Here is a 16395-nt window from a genome sequence, read left to right on the forward strand (position 1 = left end):
TCTGTGCGTCCCAGAAATGGGTCTTCCAGCCCCTCTCTGGTCCTTGGCCCTGCACAGGTCGACAGCAGGATGGCCTGTCTTCGCCCGTGAGGGAGGCGGGCTCTCGCTGACCTCCCCGTGGGCTGGGGTGAAGAGAGCGGCCTCCGGAGGCCACTGCTGGTTTCAGACCCGGGTTCGGCCTCGTCCCTGCTGTGACTCTGCGCTTGAGTTATTTGCCAATTTTCAGGGTCAGTTTGCCCATCTCTAAAATGGGCATAATAACAATAGCACCTGTTAATGGAGAGGTTCCTCATTCTGCACAGCGCTGGGCACACAGCCCCCAGCGTGTGGGGTCTGCAGGTTGAGCGAGCTGGGGCCCGGCTTCCGGTGGGCGAGACGGCACCGCCCCTCTGACCGCTGAGCCGGCCCAGAACCACCGCTATTCTCCGAGCCGGCAGCTGGGGCCGCCTCCACTCCGGAACCCTGGGCACCGGGCCGTGTCTTTTCTTCTTCTTTTGCTACTTTGCAAACTCCTCTTCCTCGTTCTCCTCGCAGGGAGTATCTGTGCACCCAGCAGGCCGAGCTGGATTACCTGTCAGGGCGCCACAAGGACACCCGCAGGAATTCCAGGCTGGTGAGACCTCTCCCTGCCCCTTCCCGCCCGAGCAGCCTCCCTGGGGTACAAAGACGGAGTCCCCCTCACCCGCCCCTGCCCACATCACGGGTGTAAATCTCAGTCCCGGAGCTCAGGCCTGAGGAATGGACTGTCTTTGTCTTGTGATGAACTCACCTCACTTGGACCCTGAGGAATTTAACCTCACGGACTGTTGGGAAGCTTCTGCCCTCCCTCCTCCCCCCGCCTCACGATTCAGGAGTCCACAGTCTCGGGCAGGGCCCACCTCCACTCTCTGGCTCTAGAAGTAACTGTAAGGTGGGCAGCCGTATAAAGGCTCATCCGTTTTCGCTACTCCCATTTCACAGATGGGCACACTGAGGCAAGGGAAGGCATGGCCGCCCTGGGGCCGCGCAGCGGGCTGACGGACGTGGTGTCCTGCCTCCCTGGGTGCTGCTGCTTCTTGGCTTTTCCTGCACACTTTTCTTCCAAAGGCTCGGGAACTTCCCCATTTCTTTATTTCTAACACGGAGTTTTCCTCTCATAACCGCACATGTATCGTTTCTCATAAATGCATTCATGGGAAAGCACACACTTCTGGAGGGTTTGATCCCTCCCTCCTTCCAGCTTCATGCCGCTCTCCCCTCAGTCTTCTGTGTCCCACACTGTTCAACCCCTGGACAATCTGGTAGTTCACCTTCCACGGTTTCCTCCCTGGTCCCATCGTCATGTAAACATCCATGCGGAAGCGCATGGAAGGTTTGGGTCAGCGTTAGAAGAATGAAGTCACAATTCTCCCCGCTCCCCCACGTCTTGCTTTTTCTCCCCAATGAAGCTCCAACCTTGTGGAAACGCCTCCAGGCTCAAATAGAGTGATTTCAGCTACTCGGGCGAGCTAGGGCCTGTTTGGAAATAAAGTTCATCAGCACGGGCCACACCCATCACTGACATGTGGTCTGTGGCTGAGTTCAGACCATGCGGCCCCCAAAGCCAAAGTTTTATTGTCTGGCCCTTTACACTGAGATTTGCCTGGCTGGCCCCTGGCTCCTGGCGTGGCTGGACCAGTCTGGATTTGCATTTCCCAAAGCCTGAACCCCTAGGCTTTGGGGTGGTGGTGGTGGGGGGGACGCTGGCTGCCTCCTCCACCCCCACTGCATTCGGTTCTTCTGGCCATGGCTGAAATCACCCCTTAAACGATCAAATCACAGTGACCCCCGTTTTGTTGAGGGCTTACCTCATCCTTTGCCTTTCACAACAACCCTGCAGGGCAGGTGCTGTGTTCTATGGCCACTCCATTTTCCATGAGGAGGTAGAGGCTCAGAGACGTTGAGTAACTGGCCTGGGACACACGGCTGGGAAACCGAGCCAGGCCCAGAACTGCCTCACCCAAAGCGCATGCGTTTTCCACTCTTCCCCCTCGGCCTGGAACAGTCTGGAACCGGGCCGCTGACTGCAGGGCCCAGAGGAGGGAGTGGCTGCTGGTTTTCCTACCTCCGAGCTCAGGTGCCCCTGGGATGTAGCCACGTGGGTTGTGGAGGAGCACCCAGAGCTCTGACACCTGTCTCTCCCCACTCTCCTCCCCACAGGCTTTCTATTACGACCTGGACAAGGTGGGTGAGACTTTCTGTCTGCAGTAAGCAAGGTGGGCTCATGGGGGACTGATGTCATTGCCCGCGTTTCGTCCCCCAGGCCATCCTACAGGAGGTTTCCTCCCCAGTTGTAAAATGGGGAAACGGGCTCAGCCATGAGGATGCTGAGGGGCTGGCCTGGCTGGGAGCCCAGTTCTGTGTTAGGACCCGAGGAAGGGGCAGGGGGTGGGGCCTGGGGAGGGGGTGGCCCAGGCCACTTTCAAAGTACCTTCTCTTTTTCTGGGAGAAGCAAACGCGCTCTGTGGAAAGGCACATCCGGAAGATGGAGTTTCACATCAGCAAGGTCAGCCTGCCTGCTGGATGTCACAGGGCAGGGCTGGGGTTTGCCGGGCGGGGGTGGGGGTGGGGGGCGAGGAGGCCCAGGAAATGCAAGAGTTGGGCCCTGAGGCGGGGCGGGGGGGGGGGGAAGGGTGGGTCAGGGGGTGGCTGGGCTCCCCAGGATTGTGGGGTTTAAAAGACCGCATTCATGCTCCAGCTTACAGGGTGAGAGGCTGAGTCCAACCACCCCACTGCAAAGATGGGAGAGTACAGGCCCAGAGAGGGACAGAGACAGGCCCAAGGTCACACAGCAAGCCCTTCAAGCTTTTACCCACCAACTCTTCCATGTTCTCACTGGTGGCCCCCTGGCTGGGCAGGATATCACAAACCCACCTCCCCTGTTTTGCAGCCCAAAAGTGGGGCAGGGAGAGGGGAAGCGGTTTGTGTGCAGGCGTCCACCGGGCGCTGGGCACAGGAGTGGATGAGCGATGTGACCCCTGCCCCCGGGGGCTCACACTCTCCGGGGCAGGGGACCTAGGGCAGCGCGGCCTCTCCCGAGGGTGAGAGTGGCAGGCAGGCCTGGGGCCCCCGTGCCCACCAGCCTGCGCGCCCCCCGCAGGTGGACGAACTCTACGAGGGCTACTGCATCCAGTGCCGCCTGCGCGACGGGGCCTCCAACATGCAGAGGGCCTTCTCCAGGTGCCCGCCCAGCCGTGCCTCCCGGGAGAGCCTGCAGGAGCTGGGCCGCAGCCTGCAGGAGTGCACCGAGGTGGGGGGCAGTGAGGGGTGCAGAGGGCTACGTGTGTGTTGGGGGGGCTGGACCCCGAGGACCATTGCTATCTGCTCCCTGGGGCCTCCGGCTGGCAGGATCCATGGGCCCCCCTTCCCCCACCTCACCGGGCCCAGGGGCCGGCCGTGAGCCGCCTTGTGTGGGGCTTTGCAGGACATGTGGCTTATCGAGGGGGCCCTGGAGGTTCACCTGGGAGAGTTCCACATCAGGATGAAAGGTAACAGAGACGAGGGTCGGTGGGCAGAAGCCAGTTTGGTGGGGGGTTGTGGGGTAGCGTCAGGCCGTCTTGGGGGTCCTGGGACTTCTGCTGAGGTTGGGGGTTTGCTCAGGGTCCCAGGGGTCCAGGAAAACTTTGGGTTTCCACTCACATGACTTGTAACCTCAGCCAAGTCCCATCCCCTGAGGTGGACATGAGGGCCCGGGCCTGTCCGCCGTCCGTCATGACGATTTATCCCTCCCTGAAGGTGATACCCACACGTGGGCAGGGGATCCCCCAGGGAGGACCTGTGGTCCATGGGGCAGGGGCAGGGGCAGAGCAGGGCAGAGAGGAGATTAGCCTGTCTCTGTTCTAGGCTTCGTGGGCTATGCACGCCTCTGTCCCGGAGACCAGTACGAGGTATGGCCACTCGGGCGTCAGTCCTCAGGGCTTCCCATAAGGCCTTTGGGGGGTGGGAGCTGCTGAGAACCAGGGTCCCAGCTGGGCTTTGTCCCCATCCCCTCCCAGCTAGCAGGGAGGGCCTCCAGGCAGGTGGCTCGGGGGAGGAGCTCCCTGGGGCTGCTGACCCGCCCCTTCTCCGGCCCACAGGTGCTCATGCGCCTGGGCCGCCAGCGCTGGAAGCTGAAGGGCCGGATCGAGTCTGACGACAGCCAGACCTGGGAGGAGGAGGAGAAGGTTTTCATCCCCACGCTGCACGAGAACTTCGAGATCAAGGTGGGTGAGGCACAGGGGCAGGGATAGGGTGCCCGGAGGCTGGGCTCAGGCGTCATCCACAACTCCCACCCCCTCAGGTGACAGAGCTGAGGGGCCTGAGTTCACTGGCCGTGGGCACAGTGACCTGCGACATCACTGACTTCTTCACGACCAGGCCGCAGGTGATCGTGGTGGACATCACAGAGCTGGGCACCATCAAGCTACAGCTGGAGGTGCTGTGGAAGTGAGTAGGGGGCCGGCCTCCTCCCCAGGCCCCGATGTCCCTCCCCGAGGCTGGCCCCAAACTCCCACCTAGAGGGGACTCCCACCCAGAGCAGAAGGAAGAGGGCCTCGCTGGCTCCTCTGGTGGCCCGAGCACACCCTAGCATCCACTTGTGGGCATTCCTGCCCTCACTGGGCCCCACGGCCAGGCTAGAGCCTCTGCCCACCCTCCCTGCCCCCGCCCTTCTGAGTCTTAGTTCCCTTCTTTCAGCGAACCGCCTATGCTGGCCAGGACCCTTTCCGGTGACCTCCTGGGCTGGGTTCCAGGGAGGAGCCTTGCCCCTCCCCAGGAGGGCTCTCCTCACTGCTCCCACCACCTCATTCCCCGCTGGCCCCTGCCGTCCACCAGGCCCCCGTGGACCCCAGACCCCACGGATGGGGACACTCACGAAAACACGTCCTTCCCGGGTCGGGGGCTCTCCATTGGGCATCGCAGGTGGCAAGGGGCAGTGCCCATCTGGGGCGGCCGACTCGTCACCTTCTTGGGCCGTTCAGTGAATGCTGCTGGTCTCCAAAGGCTCTGTTTTTCTGTCAGTAGGGCTCTTTTGCCCCAAATGAAACCTCGTGTTTCGAGAGAATTCTCTTTATTCCCCGAGGCAGGTGCAGCAGGAGCTAAGGGGCTGGGGCACGCTTCTTCTGTTCTGGAGCTTGCTCTGCCCAGTCTCTCCATCCGGCCTGGGGCCACTAGAGGCCGCTTTCTTCCCAGTGAGCCGGGTGAACCCCCAGCCTCAGTGTCCTCATCCGTCCGGTGGGGGCTGCACACTATTCTTTCCAGGGAAGGCCCTCAAATCTATAGGGTCGCGGGCGGCCCAGCACCATCCGATGCGAGGCTGGGCCAATCCAAGGACGCAGGCGTCCTGCTGGCCTGAAGTGTCTAGAACCCACAGAGCAGGAGCCAGGCCTTTGTGCAAAGGAGAGCGAGCCGGTGTCCGTGCAGCAGGGAGGTTACCCAGACCTACTGGCTCCTAGGGAAGGCTGGGTGAGGGCCAGGCTGGAGCCCCAGCTCCCCTGTATTTCACACACTCATCATGGTTTCTCAGCCTTACGTGTGACCACGACCGACAGAGGTCCTTCCGTAAAAAATGGCACCCCTGTTACAGATCGGGATGAGAGGGACGGTGACGTTGTTTATCCAGAAAATGGCAGAACGGAGTGTCCACTGTGCCTCCGCTCAGCTTCTTGAGGGGCCCTCTGAAGGGGGTGTCATTCACATGTCTGGTTGCCAGTCACTGCCCCTTGCCATGTGGCTAAGGGCCCTCAGGGTGGTGAGATGTTCCCAGGGGGGTTGAGAATGTGCACCTAGAATCTCTAGGTGCTGTGACTGTGACCCCAGGCAAGGCCAGGCCCCTCCCGAACCTCCATTTCCTCTGAAGTCCCCCGAGGTCTTCTCTGTGCTGCCGCGTTCTCCCAGGCACTGACGACACCCTGGCCTTCTGTTCTCTCCTCCAGCCCGTTTGACACCGAGAGCTTCCTGGTGTCGCCCAGCCCTACGGGCAAGTTCTCCATGGGCAGCAGAAAGGGCTCCTTGTACAACTGGACACCCCCAAGCACGCCCAGCTTCCGAGAGAGGTACTACCTGGTGAGTGAGCCTCACCAGGGCAGGGATGCTGTGGTCACCCCAGGATCGTGGGTGGGCGCGACTCCCCCGGGGCCAGCACGTGGGGCTGGGATCGGCAGCCTGGCACTTCCGGTCCCCCTTTGGACTCGTGCTCCCTGGTTTGGGGATCATCCTGGGTGGTGTTCTGTCCTGTTTTCCTTCTTGTCAGCCCTCCATTCTGGGGGCCTCTGGACTTGGTTCGAGGCCTGGCTGGTTCTCCTGGAAGCCTGGAATGGGGTTCTCTGTATGGTGCTACCACTCCAGCCATAGTCTATTTGTTTCAAAATTAAATTTAATGTACGTTTCCAGTAGGTAATACCTTGACATAGTGTCTAGTAAAACATCTCTTTCCTGTGACCTCCGGGGATCTGGGCCCCTTCCTTAGCACCAGCTACTGTTGTCAACCTCTTCTGTATTCTGGCCATGGTGTGCCCAGCATATTACAGTCAAAGAAATCATATGTGGTCCAGAGTCTGGCTTCTGCAGCCGGAACGGCTGGGTTCAAATGCTATTTATGCCTCTCACCTGCTGTGTGACCTTGGGCAAGTCACCCAACCTCTCTGGCCTTCAGTTTCTATATCAGAGAACTGAAAATAACGGCACCACTCTGGTGAGGTTTTGCAAGGATTAAGTGAGTTAATGAACGAGAAGGCTTTCAAAGAACACCTGATAAAAACAGATGGTGCTTTGGAACATCAGACATTATTATTGGTCTGTCTGGTAAGGGGAAGGGAGGGGGTGCCGCAGAGCGGGGCGAGCTTGGTGTCAGCTGTTCGCTCATTCACAACTTTGTGCCAGGCTCTGTTCTAGGCCAGGTGGGGACAGTGTCCTCAGGGAGCGCCGGCTGATCAAGGGCCTAAGGACCACGGGAACGCAGACCAGGGAGGGAGAGGGGACTTCTGGGGCAAAGTGGGAGTTGCTATTTAAAACAGGGCGTCCAGGGCTAGGTCCCCAGAAAAGGTGCCATTTGAGTAAGGACCTGAGGGGCCAAGAGCATGACCACAAAGACATATGGGAAGAATGTTCCAGGAAGAGAGCACAGTCATTCTAAAAGGCCTTGGGACAGGAAGGTGTAGAGCCTGGAGGATGTGACAAGCAGCAAAGTGGCCTCAGGGGCTGGAAAGGAGGGGGTTAGAGGGGGGATGGGGCTGCAGGGTCCCGTCAACACCTCCAGTTCGCCGATCACCTTGGTGGACCCCAGTCACGTTGAGTGTGTGTGTGCGGGGCAAGTCTTTATGGAAGGAAGCCCCGCTGGGGTGGCAGGAAGTCCCTGGTGTGGCAGTCAGGCTGGTCCTGTGTCCCCCTCCCCAGTCTGTCCTGCAGCGGCCAGCGCAGCAGGCTTTGCTCCTGGGTGGGCCAAAGGCCCCTTCCATCCTCGGCTACCTGTCCGACAGCGACCTTCGGGGGTCCGGCCTGCGGAGCCAGAGTCAGGAGCTGCCCGAGATGGACTCTTTCAGCTCTGAGGACCCCCGAGACACTGAGACCAGCACATCAGCATCCACCTCAGACGTGGGGCTCCTGCCCGTGGCCATTGGCCCCAACACCTCCATCGAAGAGGAGGCCCAGGAGGACCCCCAATCCCTGGGCCTCCTGCCAGAGATGGCCCACCTGGTGGGAGGCTCATTTGTGGAGCAGCCTGGCTGGAGGAATTTGGGAATAGAGGCCCCCAGCCTGCCACGGGGCTCCCCATTCCACAACCATACAGTCCCGGGTAGCCAGAAAGACGATGACGAAGGAGAAGCCGAGGACGGAGCGGATGGGCCTGGGGTGACCCTCGAGAGGCCGCTGCAAGAGGTTCTGGATTTACTGAGGTCCATGGATACTGCCCAGCCCCAGCTCCGGGAGCTGGAGTACCAGGTTCTCGGCTGCAGGGACCGGCTGCAGGTGGGTTTCTTCCTGGAGGGCCAGCATCCTGGCCTCGTTCCCCTGTGACCCAGCTGGGCAACGTCTCCTCTCTGGGCCTCAGTCTGTTCATCTGACCAGTGGGGAGAACAATGGCCTTCACTGGCCGGGAGGACGATTAGAAGTGGAAGTCGGGGACCGGGGTAGAAAACCTGCTCCCCGTCTGGCCAGAGAACCTGGCCCCCTCTGGCATCTTCTGGCCCAGGCAGGCGGGGCTGAGGTTGGGCGTTCAATTCCCAGACGCGGGGCGTGTCTAGGGTCAGAGCTGGTGTCACAAGAGGCCGCGAGCAGCCACACACCCTACTCTGAGCTTGTTCCTCGACAGGGCCCGTGGCAAGAGCTGCCCTCGGGTGGCTCTCAATAGTGCTGGCCTGGGCAGATTCGATTTTTCTGATTACATAATTTTATTTTATTATTTAAAAAATTTTTTGAATGTTTATTCATTTTTGAGACAGAGAGAGTCAGAGCATGAACGGGGGAGGGTCAGAGAGAGAGAGAGGGAGACACAGAATCCGAAGCAGCTCCAGGCCCTGAGCTGTCAGCACAGAGCCCGACGCGGGGCTCGAACCCACAGACTGTGAGATCATGATCTGAGCCGAAGTCGGACGCTTAACCGACTGAGCTGCCCAGGCGTCCCTATTACATCATTTTAAATGTACGGACAACAAAATGTGCAACAGTGGCACCGACTTAAGCATCAGTTACTTGCTGAAACCGCTCTCTTGTGTAGGCCCCACTGGCGGTGGAATGGTTTTAACTGCTCTCTTCAAAAATTGGTTTCGGTTGTTTTGTCCTCACACCCACCCCCAACGTTCAGCACCAGTGACAGAGAGAAAGTTTCACTTTGTATCTTTAAAAACTGAACTTCAAAACAAAGTTGTTTATCACTGCTACCTTCTTTTGAAAAGGAGCTGCCGGAGAATTTCAAGAAAAAAAAAAAAAGTCACTTCTTTTGTATTTAACAGCCTTTCTGTGTGGAATGATTTGAGGCTGCAACATGCAGCTTCTGTCACATGGCTGTATTTTGAAAAATCATACCTCCTTTACATAAAAGCCTTAAAATAATATTGCAGTAAGGCAATACTTTTATTTATTTAAAACATTTAAAAAAATGTTTTATTATTTTTGAGAGAGAGACAGAGTGCAAGTGGGGGGCAGAGAGAGAAGACGACACAGAATCTGAAGCAGGCTCCAGGCTCTGAGCTGTCAGCACAGAGCCCGACGCAGGGCTCGAACTCACCAACAGTGAGATCATGACCTGAGCCGACTGAGCCCCCCAGGGGCCCCCCCCAGGCAATACTTTTAAACGTACTTGAGGAGCTTTTCTTCTTGTACCAAACCGAATTCGAAGAGTAAAAGTGAGCATAGGCCATAGTTTTTAGTTTGATGTGTATGTGTATAATGTGTGTGTGTGTGTGTGTGTGTATACACGTAGTCGGTCCTCACCATTCACGGATTCTGTGTTTCTCATTCATCTACTTGCTGTAAAGCTTACCTGAAACTCCAAAATCAGTACTTGTGATGTGCTCACGGTCATCTGTGGGCACGTGCAGAGTCGCCTGCCATGCACGTGCCTGGCTGGGGCTGAACCAGGGGTTCACTTGTTCACACACAGAGGGTTCACACACTCTGCCTTCGTCTCGCGGCCCTGGTCCCGACGCGTGTCCTTTCTGCTGTCTAGTTTGTGCCGCGTGTCTCACATTTCTGCCCTTTCTTTTGGTGATTTCAAGCTGTTGGATGGGCCCGACCGCGTGAAGTGCTATCCAGTGCTCCTGAGCCCAGGAAGGCTGTGCAGGGCCTCACTCACAAATTCCATGTTACATAAGCCTCGTCCAGGTGTGAGTTCAGTGTGAACGAATTGTCAGTGTAAATTAAATAAGGTGCCTTTGGGTGGTTCAGTCAGTTAGGCGTCTGACTTTGGCTCAGGTCATGATCTCACAGTTTGTGGGATCAAGCCCCACGTCGGGCTCTGTACTGACAGCTCAGAACCTGGAGCCTGTTTCCGATTCTGTGTCTCCCTCTCTCTCTGCCCCTCCCCTGCTCACACTCTGTCTCTCAAGAATAAACATTAAAAAAAATTTTTTTTTTTTAATAAATAAGGTGTCTTTAAACAGAAGTACACATGAAACGAGGCTCTGTACTGATGGGTTGATAAAAATGTGACCGGAGGCTAGTGGTCTCTGCATTTCTCTTAGGAGCAATGGTTTGGTACCACCTGGAATAATGAGAACTGGTGTGTGTGTGTGTGTGTGTGTGTGTGTGTGTGTGCATATATATACACCAACGTACTTTTTTTTTTTTGCTGGAGGAAAGATCCGCAACTAGCCATTGTTATTCTCTAACAAGAGAATAACAAGGTTTTCTCCGCGGGCTCGACTCTTAGGAGCCTAGTTCTGCTTCTCAAGGCGGTATCTGCTCAGGCTGTGCCTTGGGTGGCTTCGTGTGGGACGTGGCCTGGGCATGCCAGGGATGGGGACCGAGCAAGCCCTGGGGTCCTGCCCTGAATGGAGGGGAGACCAAAATCTCCAGCAGTGGATTTCTAGATCCGGAGGAAGGGACCTGCTCAACCAGTGGCAGGCCCTGGGGCACCAGCACTCTCCTCATCCCTGCCAGTCAGGGGGTGCCTCAACCATTCTCTCCTTCCACATCTCCCTGGGAGAAGAGACCCTGAAATCTAGAAGCTCACCGGGCAGCCTTTGAGCCTCCCGTTGAGCCTGACTCACACCCTATTTTTACAGTAATTTGGGATTAGCTTCAATGTTCAAAAACTAGCAGGTTCCTACAAAAATCTAGGTTTCCAGCTTTTCTGAGAAAAGTGAACAGTCTGGCCCCACATTCCCAAGCAGCAGGTGTCAGCTGGAGCAGAGTGGCAGCCTGGCCTCTTGGGGGGGGGGGGGGGACACATGTTCTCGGGCTCCCCCCCCCCCCCCAATCACTTGCCCGCTCACTCCTGTCTCTTGCCCAGTCCCTGTGAGCCCAGGAGAGGCTTTTCAGGTCTGTGTCCCTCGGGCTTTGGAGCCGTACCTACCAGGCTACTCGGGAGGGGCCTCGGGGGATTCCGCACCCCTGTGCCCATCCTTGATGTGGGGGGTTGCACTTGGGCTCCGAGGGGCGGTGCTCATGACCCGGACCCGGTGGTGACGTCTGTGGCCTAAGGTCCTGCCGCTCTGTCCACAGCCCCGTGGCGCCCGCCAGGAGCACGCCTCTTCCGAGAGCCTGATGGAGTGCATCCTGGAGAGCTTCGCCTTCCTCAATGCTGACCTCGCCCCGCAGGAGCTGTCCCTGTGTGGGGGCTGCCAGGGTCCCAGGTAGGCGCCCTCCCCTCCCAGCACCGACCCTGGCGACGGGCCTCAGTTCCGCGCTTCCTGTCGGCCCCTGTAGCCTCAGCCTCCCATCGCCCTGGTCCCGACTGGTACTTACTCTGTTCCTTTGCTGCGCCCCCCACCCCTGCATGCCTGCCGCTGGGCACAGAGCAGGGGCGTGCTGACCACTGAGTGCACGACCACCCCCCAGCACGGTCCCGAGCTGCGGGCAACGGCCTGGCTGGGTTCTTCTCTTACAAAATAACAAGGGACACAGTAGGACCTGTGTCCTCTACCGAACGGGCAGCAGGGACACGGGCTCCCTCTTCTGTGCAACCTTCCACCCCCACCTGCCCTGCTCACGCCCGGCTCCTGTACCCGAATCTCAGCAGCACCAGACAGGACACACAGTACATCTCGTCTTCTCCTCTCACGATCCCACCCAGCATCCCAGTGTCGCGTCCGTCCTTCCTCAGGCCTCGGGCTCGGCCTCCACCACGAGGCCAACGTGGTGCCGGGTGCGATGCTTGCTGGCAGGCTTGCCCTGACCCCTCACTGCCCGGAGCTGGGTGTGCCTGTCCCCACTTCACAGATGAGCACGCTGAGGCCAGGGGGGCAGGCCCGTCCAGAGTCACAGAGCTAAGGATTAGCCTGAACCGCAGCCTTCTGGCTTCAGATCACACATCCCGGAGGTGGCCCCCCACACCCCCCACCCCAGTCTTCAGGGCCCGTGCCACCCTCGTTGACGGCTTTTGCTGCTTTTTCTTTTCTCTTGGTTTTATCCTTGGTGTAACTCTTATCTGCCTGGGCCCTGGAGCGGGCCTCCCTGATCGGAGCTCCCCAGGGAGGGAGGGTCTCCTCTACCCGCGGAGGGAGCTGAGCCGCTAACTGGCACAGTCACCCAGTTCTTCTCAATCCAACTCAGAAAGGACAGGAGCCCGCCCCCGCTGCCACCACGGACAGCATCCCCTCGGGAGCTGACGGCCGGCACCCCGGAGCTGGACATGTTGCTCACCGTCCACCTCCATGTCTGCAAAACTCTGCTGCAGGTGTGGCCACGGGATGTGGGGGGCGGGGCGGCCTGCCGGGAAGCCGGGCTAGGGGGCGGGAGTCCTCTCTGGGAAGATCTGATCGTGCCGGTGGTGGGGAGCACGGTGCAGGGAAGAGAGCCAGTGAGACTGGGGAGGCTCCTCTGTGGAAGGTCCAGGCCTGGGTGAAAGGTCACGTGGCTCTCCTGAAAGTCCAAGTGCTGACCCCAAAGCAGCGGCTGTGGTTCTTTCCGCGGCAGCTGCCAGAGCTCCGATCCAAACTGGCTCAACCAAAGGGAACTTTTTGGCTCGTGGAACTCAAAGGCCCTGGGGTAGGCTTCAGGCCCAGGTGGATCCAGGATTTCAAAAAACATCGTAACTGGGTCTCTCTCAGCTCTGCTTTCCTGCGTTGGCTGGCTTCACTTTCAGGCAGGCTGGCCCTTTCTGGTAGCAGAGGAAGCCCCCAGAAGCCGCAGCCTGCATCCCATCATCTCGGCCACCTTGGAGAAGCAGGAACCCCCAGACGGGAGTCAGAGAGCTACCACTGGCACAGAAAAGCTGGGGGGAGGCAGGTGGGGGCCGCAGTCGTGATTGCCGGCCTCAGAGGGCATGTTTGTGCTAACCTGGAGCATCGTGGGTTGCTTCCCAGAAACTTGCCTCTCCTAACCTGTCGAGGATGGTCCAGGAATGCCTTCTGGAAGAAGCCGTGCAGCAAAAGCAGGTTCTGGAGATGCTCTCTGTGCTGGATTTTGAGAAGGTCAGCAAGGCAGCATCCATTGAGGAAAGTAAGTAACCGCCTGCTGCCCACGGGCTGCTCTCGTGTGGATGGCACGAAGCGATGGGCTCTGGAGGGCAGGGGAGCCTCGTCTCCCATCCTGATGCCCAAAGCTCACTGGCGCCCAGAGGGTACGAGCTGGGGTGGTGGTGGGGCTGTGCTCAGACGTACACGCTGTGGGGTGCGGGAGGGAGGCCACACGGCCTTGGAGTTAGTTCGGTGGGCTGTGCGGCTCTGGGCAAATGACTCACCTCTCTGGGCCTCAGCTTCCCCACCTGTCTAAAGAGGAGGCCACTGGGTAGTGTTGTTCCGTGAGGTAATCGCCAGGACGCGTTCAAGGCACACGGCACGCATTCCCAGAAACAGCTGTGACCCCCGCTCTGCCTCTGCCCCCCACGGAGCCTCCCCTTGCCCGTGAGGAGAGGCTAGTGGCAGCAGCCGTCCTAGCTGCGAGGACCGCGGTACGGGCCCAGGGAAGGCATCCACGGCCGAAGCCGCTGGTCCTTGGCGTGTCAGGCTGCGATGCGGGAAGGAAAGCTGCCCGAAACCCTGCCGCCCCTGACCTCTCAGGCCTCAGCGGAAGGAAATCCTGGGGCCACCCGGTTGCTCGGCCTTCCCGACAGTCGGGTCCTGACCCGGGCTTTCAGTTGTCCCCCAGGCCACACGGAGGAAGGGGTGCCTGAAGCTGTGGAGAGGGTGCACTGAGCCCGGCAGGGTCCTGTCCTGTTCCGGCACGACGCTGCTGAACCAACTCAAGAAGACGTTTCTGCACAGAGTCCGAGGGAAATACCCGGGACAACTGGAAATAGGTACCCCCTCCTGCCCCAGGGCCTCATTCTAGCCCCGTCTTCGTCTCTGTCTTCATGGCACCAGAGGGAGGGCGCTTCTCAGCTACACGTCACCGCCTCTTCCCGGGACAGGAAGGGGTCTGCGAAGCCCTGAAGTTGCAAACGTTAGCCTTTTGGCACATCTGTCTGGGGACAGACCGCACGGCTTCCACCCGAACCTTAAAGGGGTTAGGAAAGAACACTTCTAGAAAGGTGGGCAGGATAAAGGTGTCTTGAAGTGTTGGCTGGACCCGTCCTCAGAAAGCAGAGCATCTTTCTCTGTTGACAGCTGACAGCCGTCCTCCCTTCCAGGGGCTCTGGAAGCTCCAGCCAGCATCTGGCTGCTAGTTGGCCTGAATACTCCCAGTCCCCAGCCTCGGGCATGGAGTGCACCCCAAGAATGTCTACACGTGGGGCTTGCGGACCCCAGCCGCAGCATGCTCCTCTCGGGGACAGGAGGCACAGTGGGGGACACCCATCCGCATGCCGTTAGAAGGCCTTTAAACTGCCCCAGCCATGCCCGGCGGCGGAGCTCCACGGGGGCCCCGTCTATCCTCATGGCCTTCTCCTGTTTCGCCAGCATGCCGAAGGCTCCTGGAGCAGGTGGTCAGCTGTGGTGGGTTGCTCCCCGGAGCCGGGCTCCCCGAAGAACAGACGGTCACCTGGTTCCAGTTTCACAGCTACCTGCAGAGGCAGGGGGTGTCTGACCTAGAGAAGCACTTTGCCCAGCTCACCAAAGAAGGTAGGGGCTGGGAGGGAGGGCGCCTCAAAGCAACGCCAAGAACGAAGGAGTCTCTGTCCGTGGAACCCTCTGTCCTGGCTCTTTGGAAGCCAGGGTCTTCGAACCACTGCGTCTTTCCCCTCCGGCTGTCCTTTCGAGACCCCAGATGGAATTAGATTGTACACTCAGCCCACGCAGGGAGATGACCTCCGAGGGAAGAAGGTTTTACAAAGCACAGGGCAGAGGTCAGAGCTGGATAGGAGGGTGACGGGTGGCTGGCCGGAGTCCTTAAAAGTACGGGCTGAGGTTTTATTAATTTTCAGGGTGATTTGACCCCTTGCCGGAAAGCCTTCCTAGAGATTCCAGGAGGCACCCCCTTGAGGCCGATCCGGGCTGCGCCTTGGTGATGGTGGGGGCTTGCCCTGGGATCTGCTTCCCGAACATGAACACAGTGGTGGCCAAACAAACGCGCAGTTGTACTGCCGACCGCAGTCAGAGGGACCCTGGGCCCACTCCTCTCTTCCAGTAACACTTGCCGAGGAGCTGCAGTGTGCGGGGCAAGTCAAGACGATCAGGAAGCTGCAGGGGAAGCGGCTGGGCCAGCTCCAGCCCCTGCCCCAGACGCTGCGGGCCTGGGCGCTGCTGCAGCTGGATGGGACCCCCCGGGTGTGCAGGGCGGCTAGTGCTCGCCTGGCCAGCGCGGCACGGAACCAGAGCTTTCGGGAGAAGGTACGGTGGGGGGAGGGCGAGGAGGCGGCAGCCCCATGGCTACATGTGTGACAGCCAGGGGGGCACAGGCTTCCTCTCTCGGAAAAATACAAGGGATGTTCTGAAGGGGGTTGCCTTTGCTGCGAGGGTTTTTTTTTGTTTTTTTAAAGATTCTACTTTAAGTAATCCCTACACCCAAACTTCCAACCCAGTCACCTGCTCTACCTCCCGAGCCAGCCAGGTGTCCCAGGATGTTTAGATTTAGGGAGGTTCCCTGGTGCGTGCATGCATGCGGTCCTTCTCAGGCCATTGCCCTGGGCGACGCCAGCCCTGGAGAGGGACCTGGGGTTGCTGGCGGCCACCCGAGGGACCCACGGAACCTCTCGTCTTACTGCCTCGTGCATCTGTGCCGCCAACGCCAACATACCCGTTTGGTCTGAGATGTTGCTTGCACGGAGAGCGTTTCTTCCTTAGGGTTCTGACGGCCAGCCTCATCTCAGCTAGTACGTGTGGCTGGCTGATTCGTTGGGTTCAGTCCGTTTGAAAACCAAGAAACCGGACCCCTCTGCCCTTCAGGTTCCTGGGCCTGTGACTACTCTCGATTGACGGTACCAGCCCCCAAGGTAGAAGAGGGCAATACCGAGGCCTGACTGTAGTCTGGGCACCCAAAGGCCGGGTACCTTCTCACATGCTTCCTAATTAACCTGCAGAGTCTCGTGAAGCCCATGCAGCTCTTTTCTGGCGGATGTGGTGGAGGGGGCGGGGTCATCGCTGAGACCGGGGACCAGGGACCAGGGCTGAAGGGAAGAGGTGCTCGGCCTTCGGGCCTCCCTCCGCACGTCCAATTCTTTGAGTGGCCCCGGCCAGACATCGGATTGCTCCGATGCAGCATTTTATCTAGATTTGGAAAATATTATTAGATGAAAAGAGCTTTCTTCATTTTGATTACCATCAGCCCAGGGACCAGTGTGTTTATTAGAGAGAAACCAAACGCCGCAGCATACGTCTTGGGACTGGGTGCGCCTGGCCCAGAGATGAATAGATCACAGCCCGA

At 58.9% G+C, this 16395-nt stretch overlaps 1 protein-coding gene across 7 annotated transcripts in view; it reads left to right on the plus strand.

Moving 5' to 3' along the window:
• RIPOR3 (RIPOR family member 3) overlaps positions 1 to 16395 on the plus strand; it is a 76225-nt gene that overhangs the window by 56409 nt on the left and 3421 nt on the right. For 6 of the 7 annotated variants that reach the window (XM_047852786.1, XM_047852791.1, XM_047852788.1 and 3 more), the window contains 16 exons: positions 535 to 613; positions 2179 to 2202; positions 2471 to 2524; positions 3119 to 3268; positions 3443 to 3506; positions 3862 to 3905; positions 4095 to 4220; positions 4298 to 4443; positions 5931 to 6060; positions 7390 to 7962; positions 11158 to 11288; positions 12208 to 12331; positions 12960 to 13095; positions 13733 to 13894; positions 14493 to 14654; positions 15160 to 15362. In XM_047852786.1, the coding sequence (XP_047708742.1) occupies positions 535 to 613; positions 2179 to 2202; positions 2471 to 2524; positions 3119 to 3268; positions 3443 to 3506; positions 3862 to 3905; positions 4095 to 4220; positions 4298 to 4443; positions 5931 to 6060; positions 7390 to 7962; positions 11158 to 11288; positions 12208 to 12331; positions 12960 to 13095; positions 13733 to 13894; positions 14493 to 14654; positions 15160 to 15362 (2308 nt within the window). Of the gene's footprint in view, positions 1 to 534; positions 614 to 2178; positions 2203 to 2470; positions 2525 to 3118; positions 3269 to 3442; positions 3507 to 3861; positions 3906 to 4094; positions 4221 to 4297; positions 4444 to 5930; positions 6061 to 7389; positions 7963 to 11157; positions 11289 to 12207; positions 12332 to 12959; positions 13096 to 13732; positions 13895 to 14492; positions 14655 to 15159; positions 15950 to 16395 lie in introns of all 7 variants that reach the window. The other variant, XR_007150910.1, reaches the window with a different exon arrangement.

Source organism: Prionailurus viverrinus, chromosome A3 (genome assembly GCF_022837055.1).
Source record: "Prionailurus viverrinus isolate Anna chromosome A3, UM_Priviv_1.0, whole genome shotgun sequence".
Taxonomy (NCBI): Eukaryota; Metazoa; Chordata; class Mammalia; order Carnivora; family Felidae; genus Prionailurus; species Prionailurus viverrinus.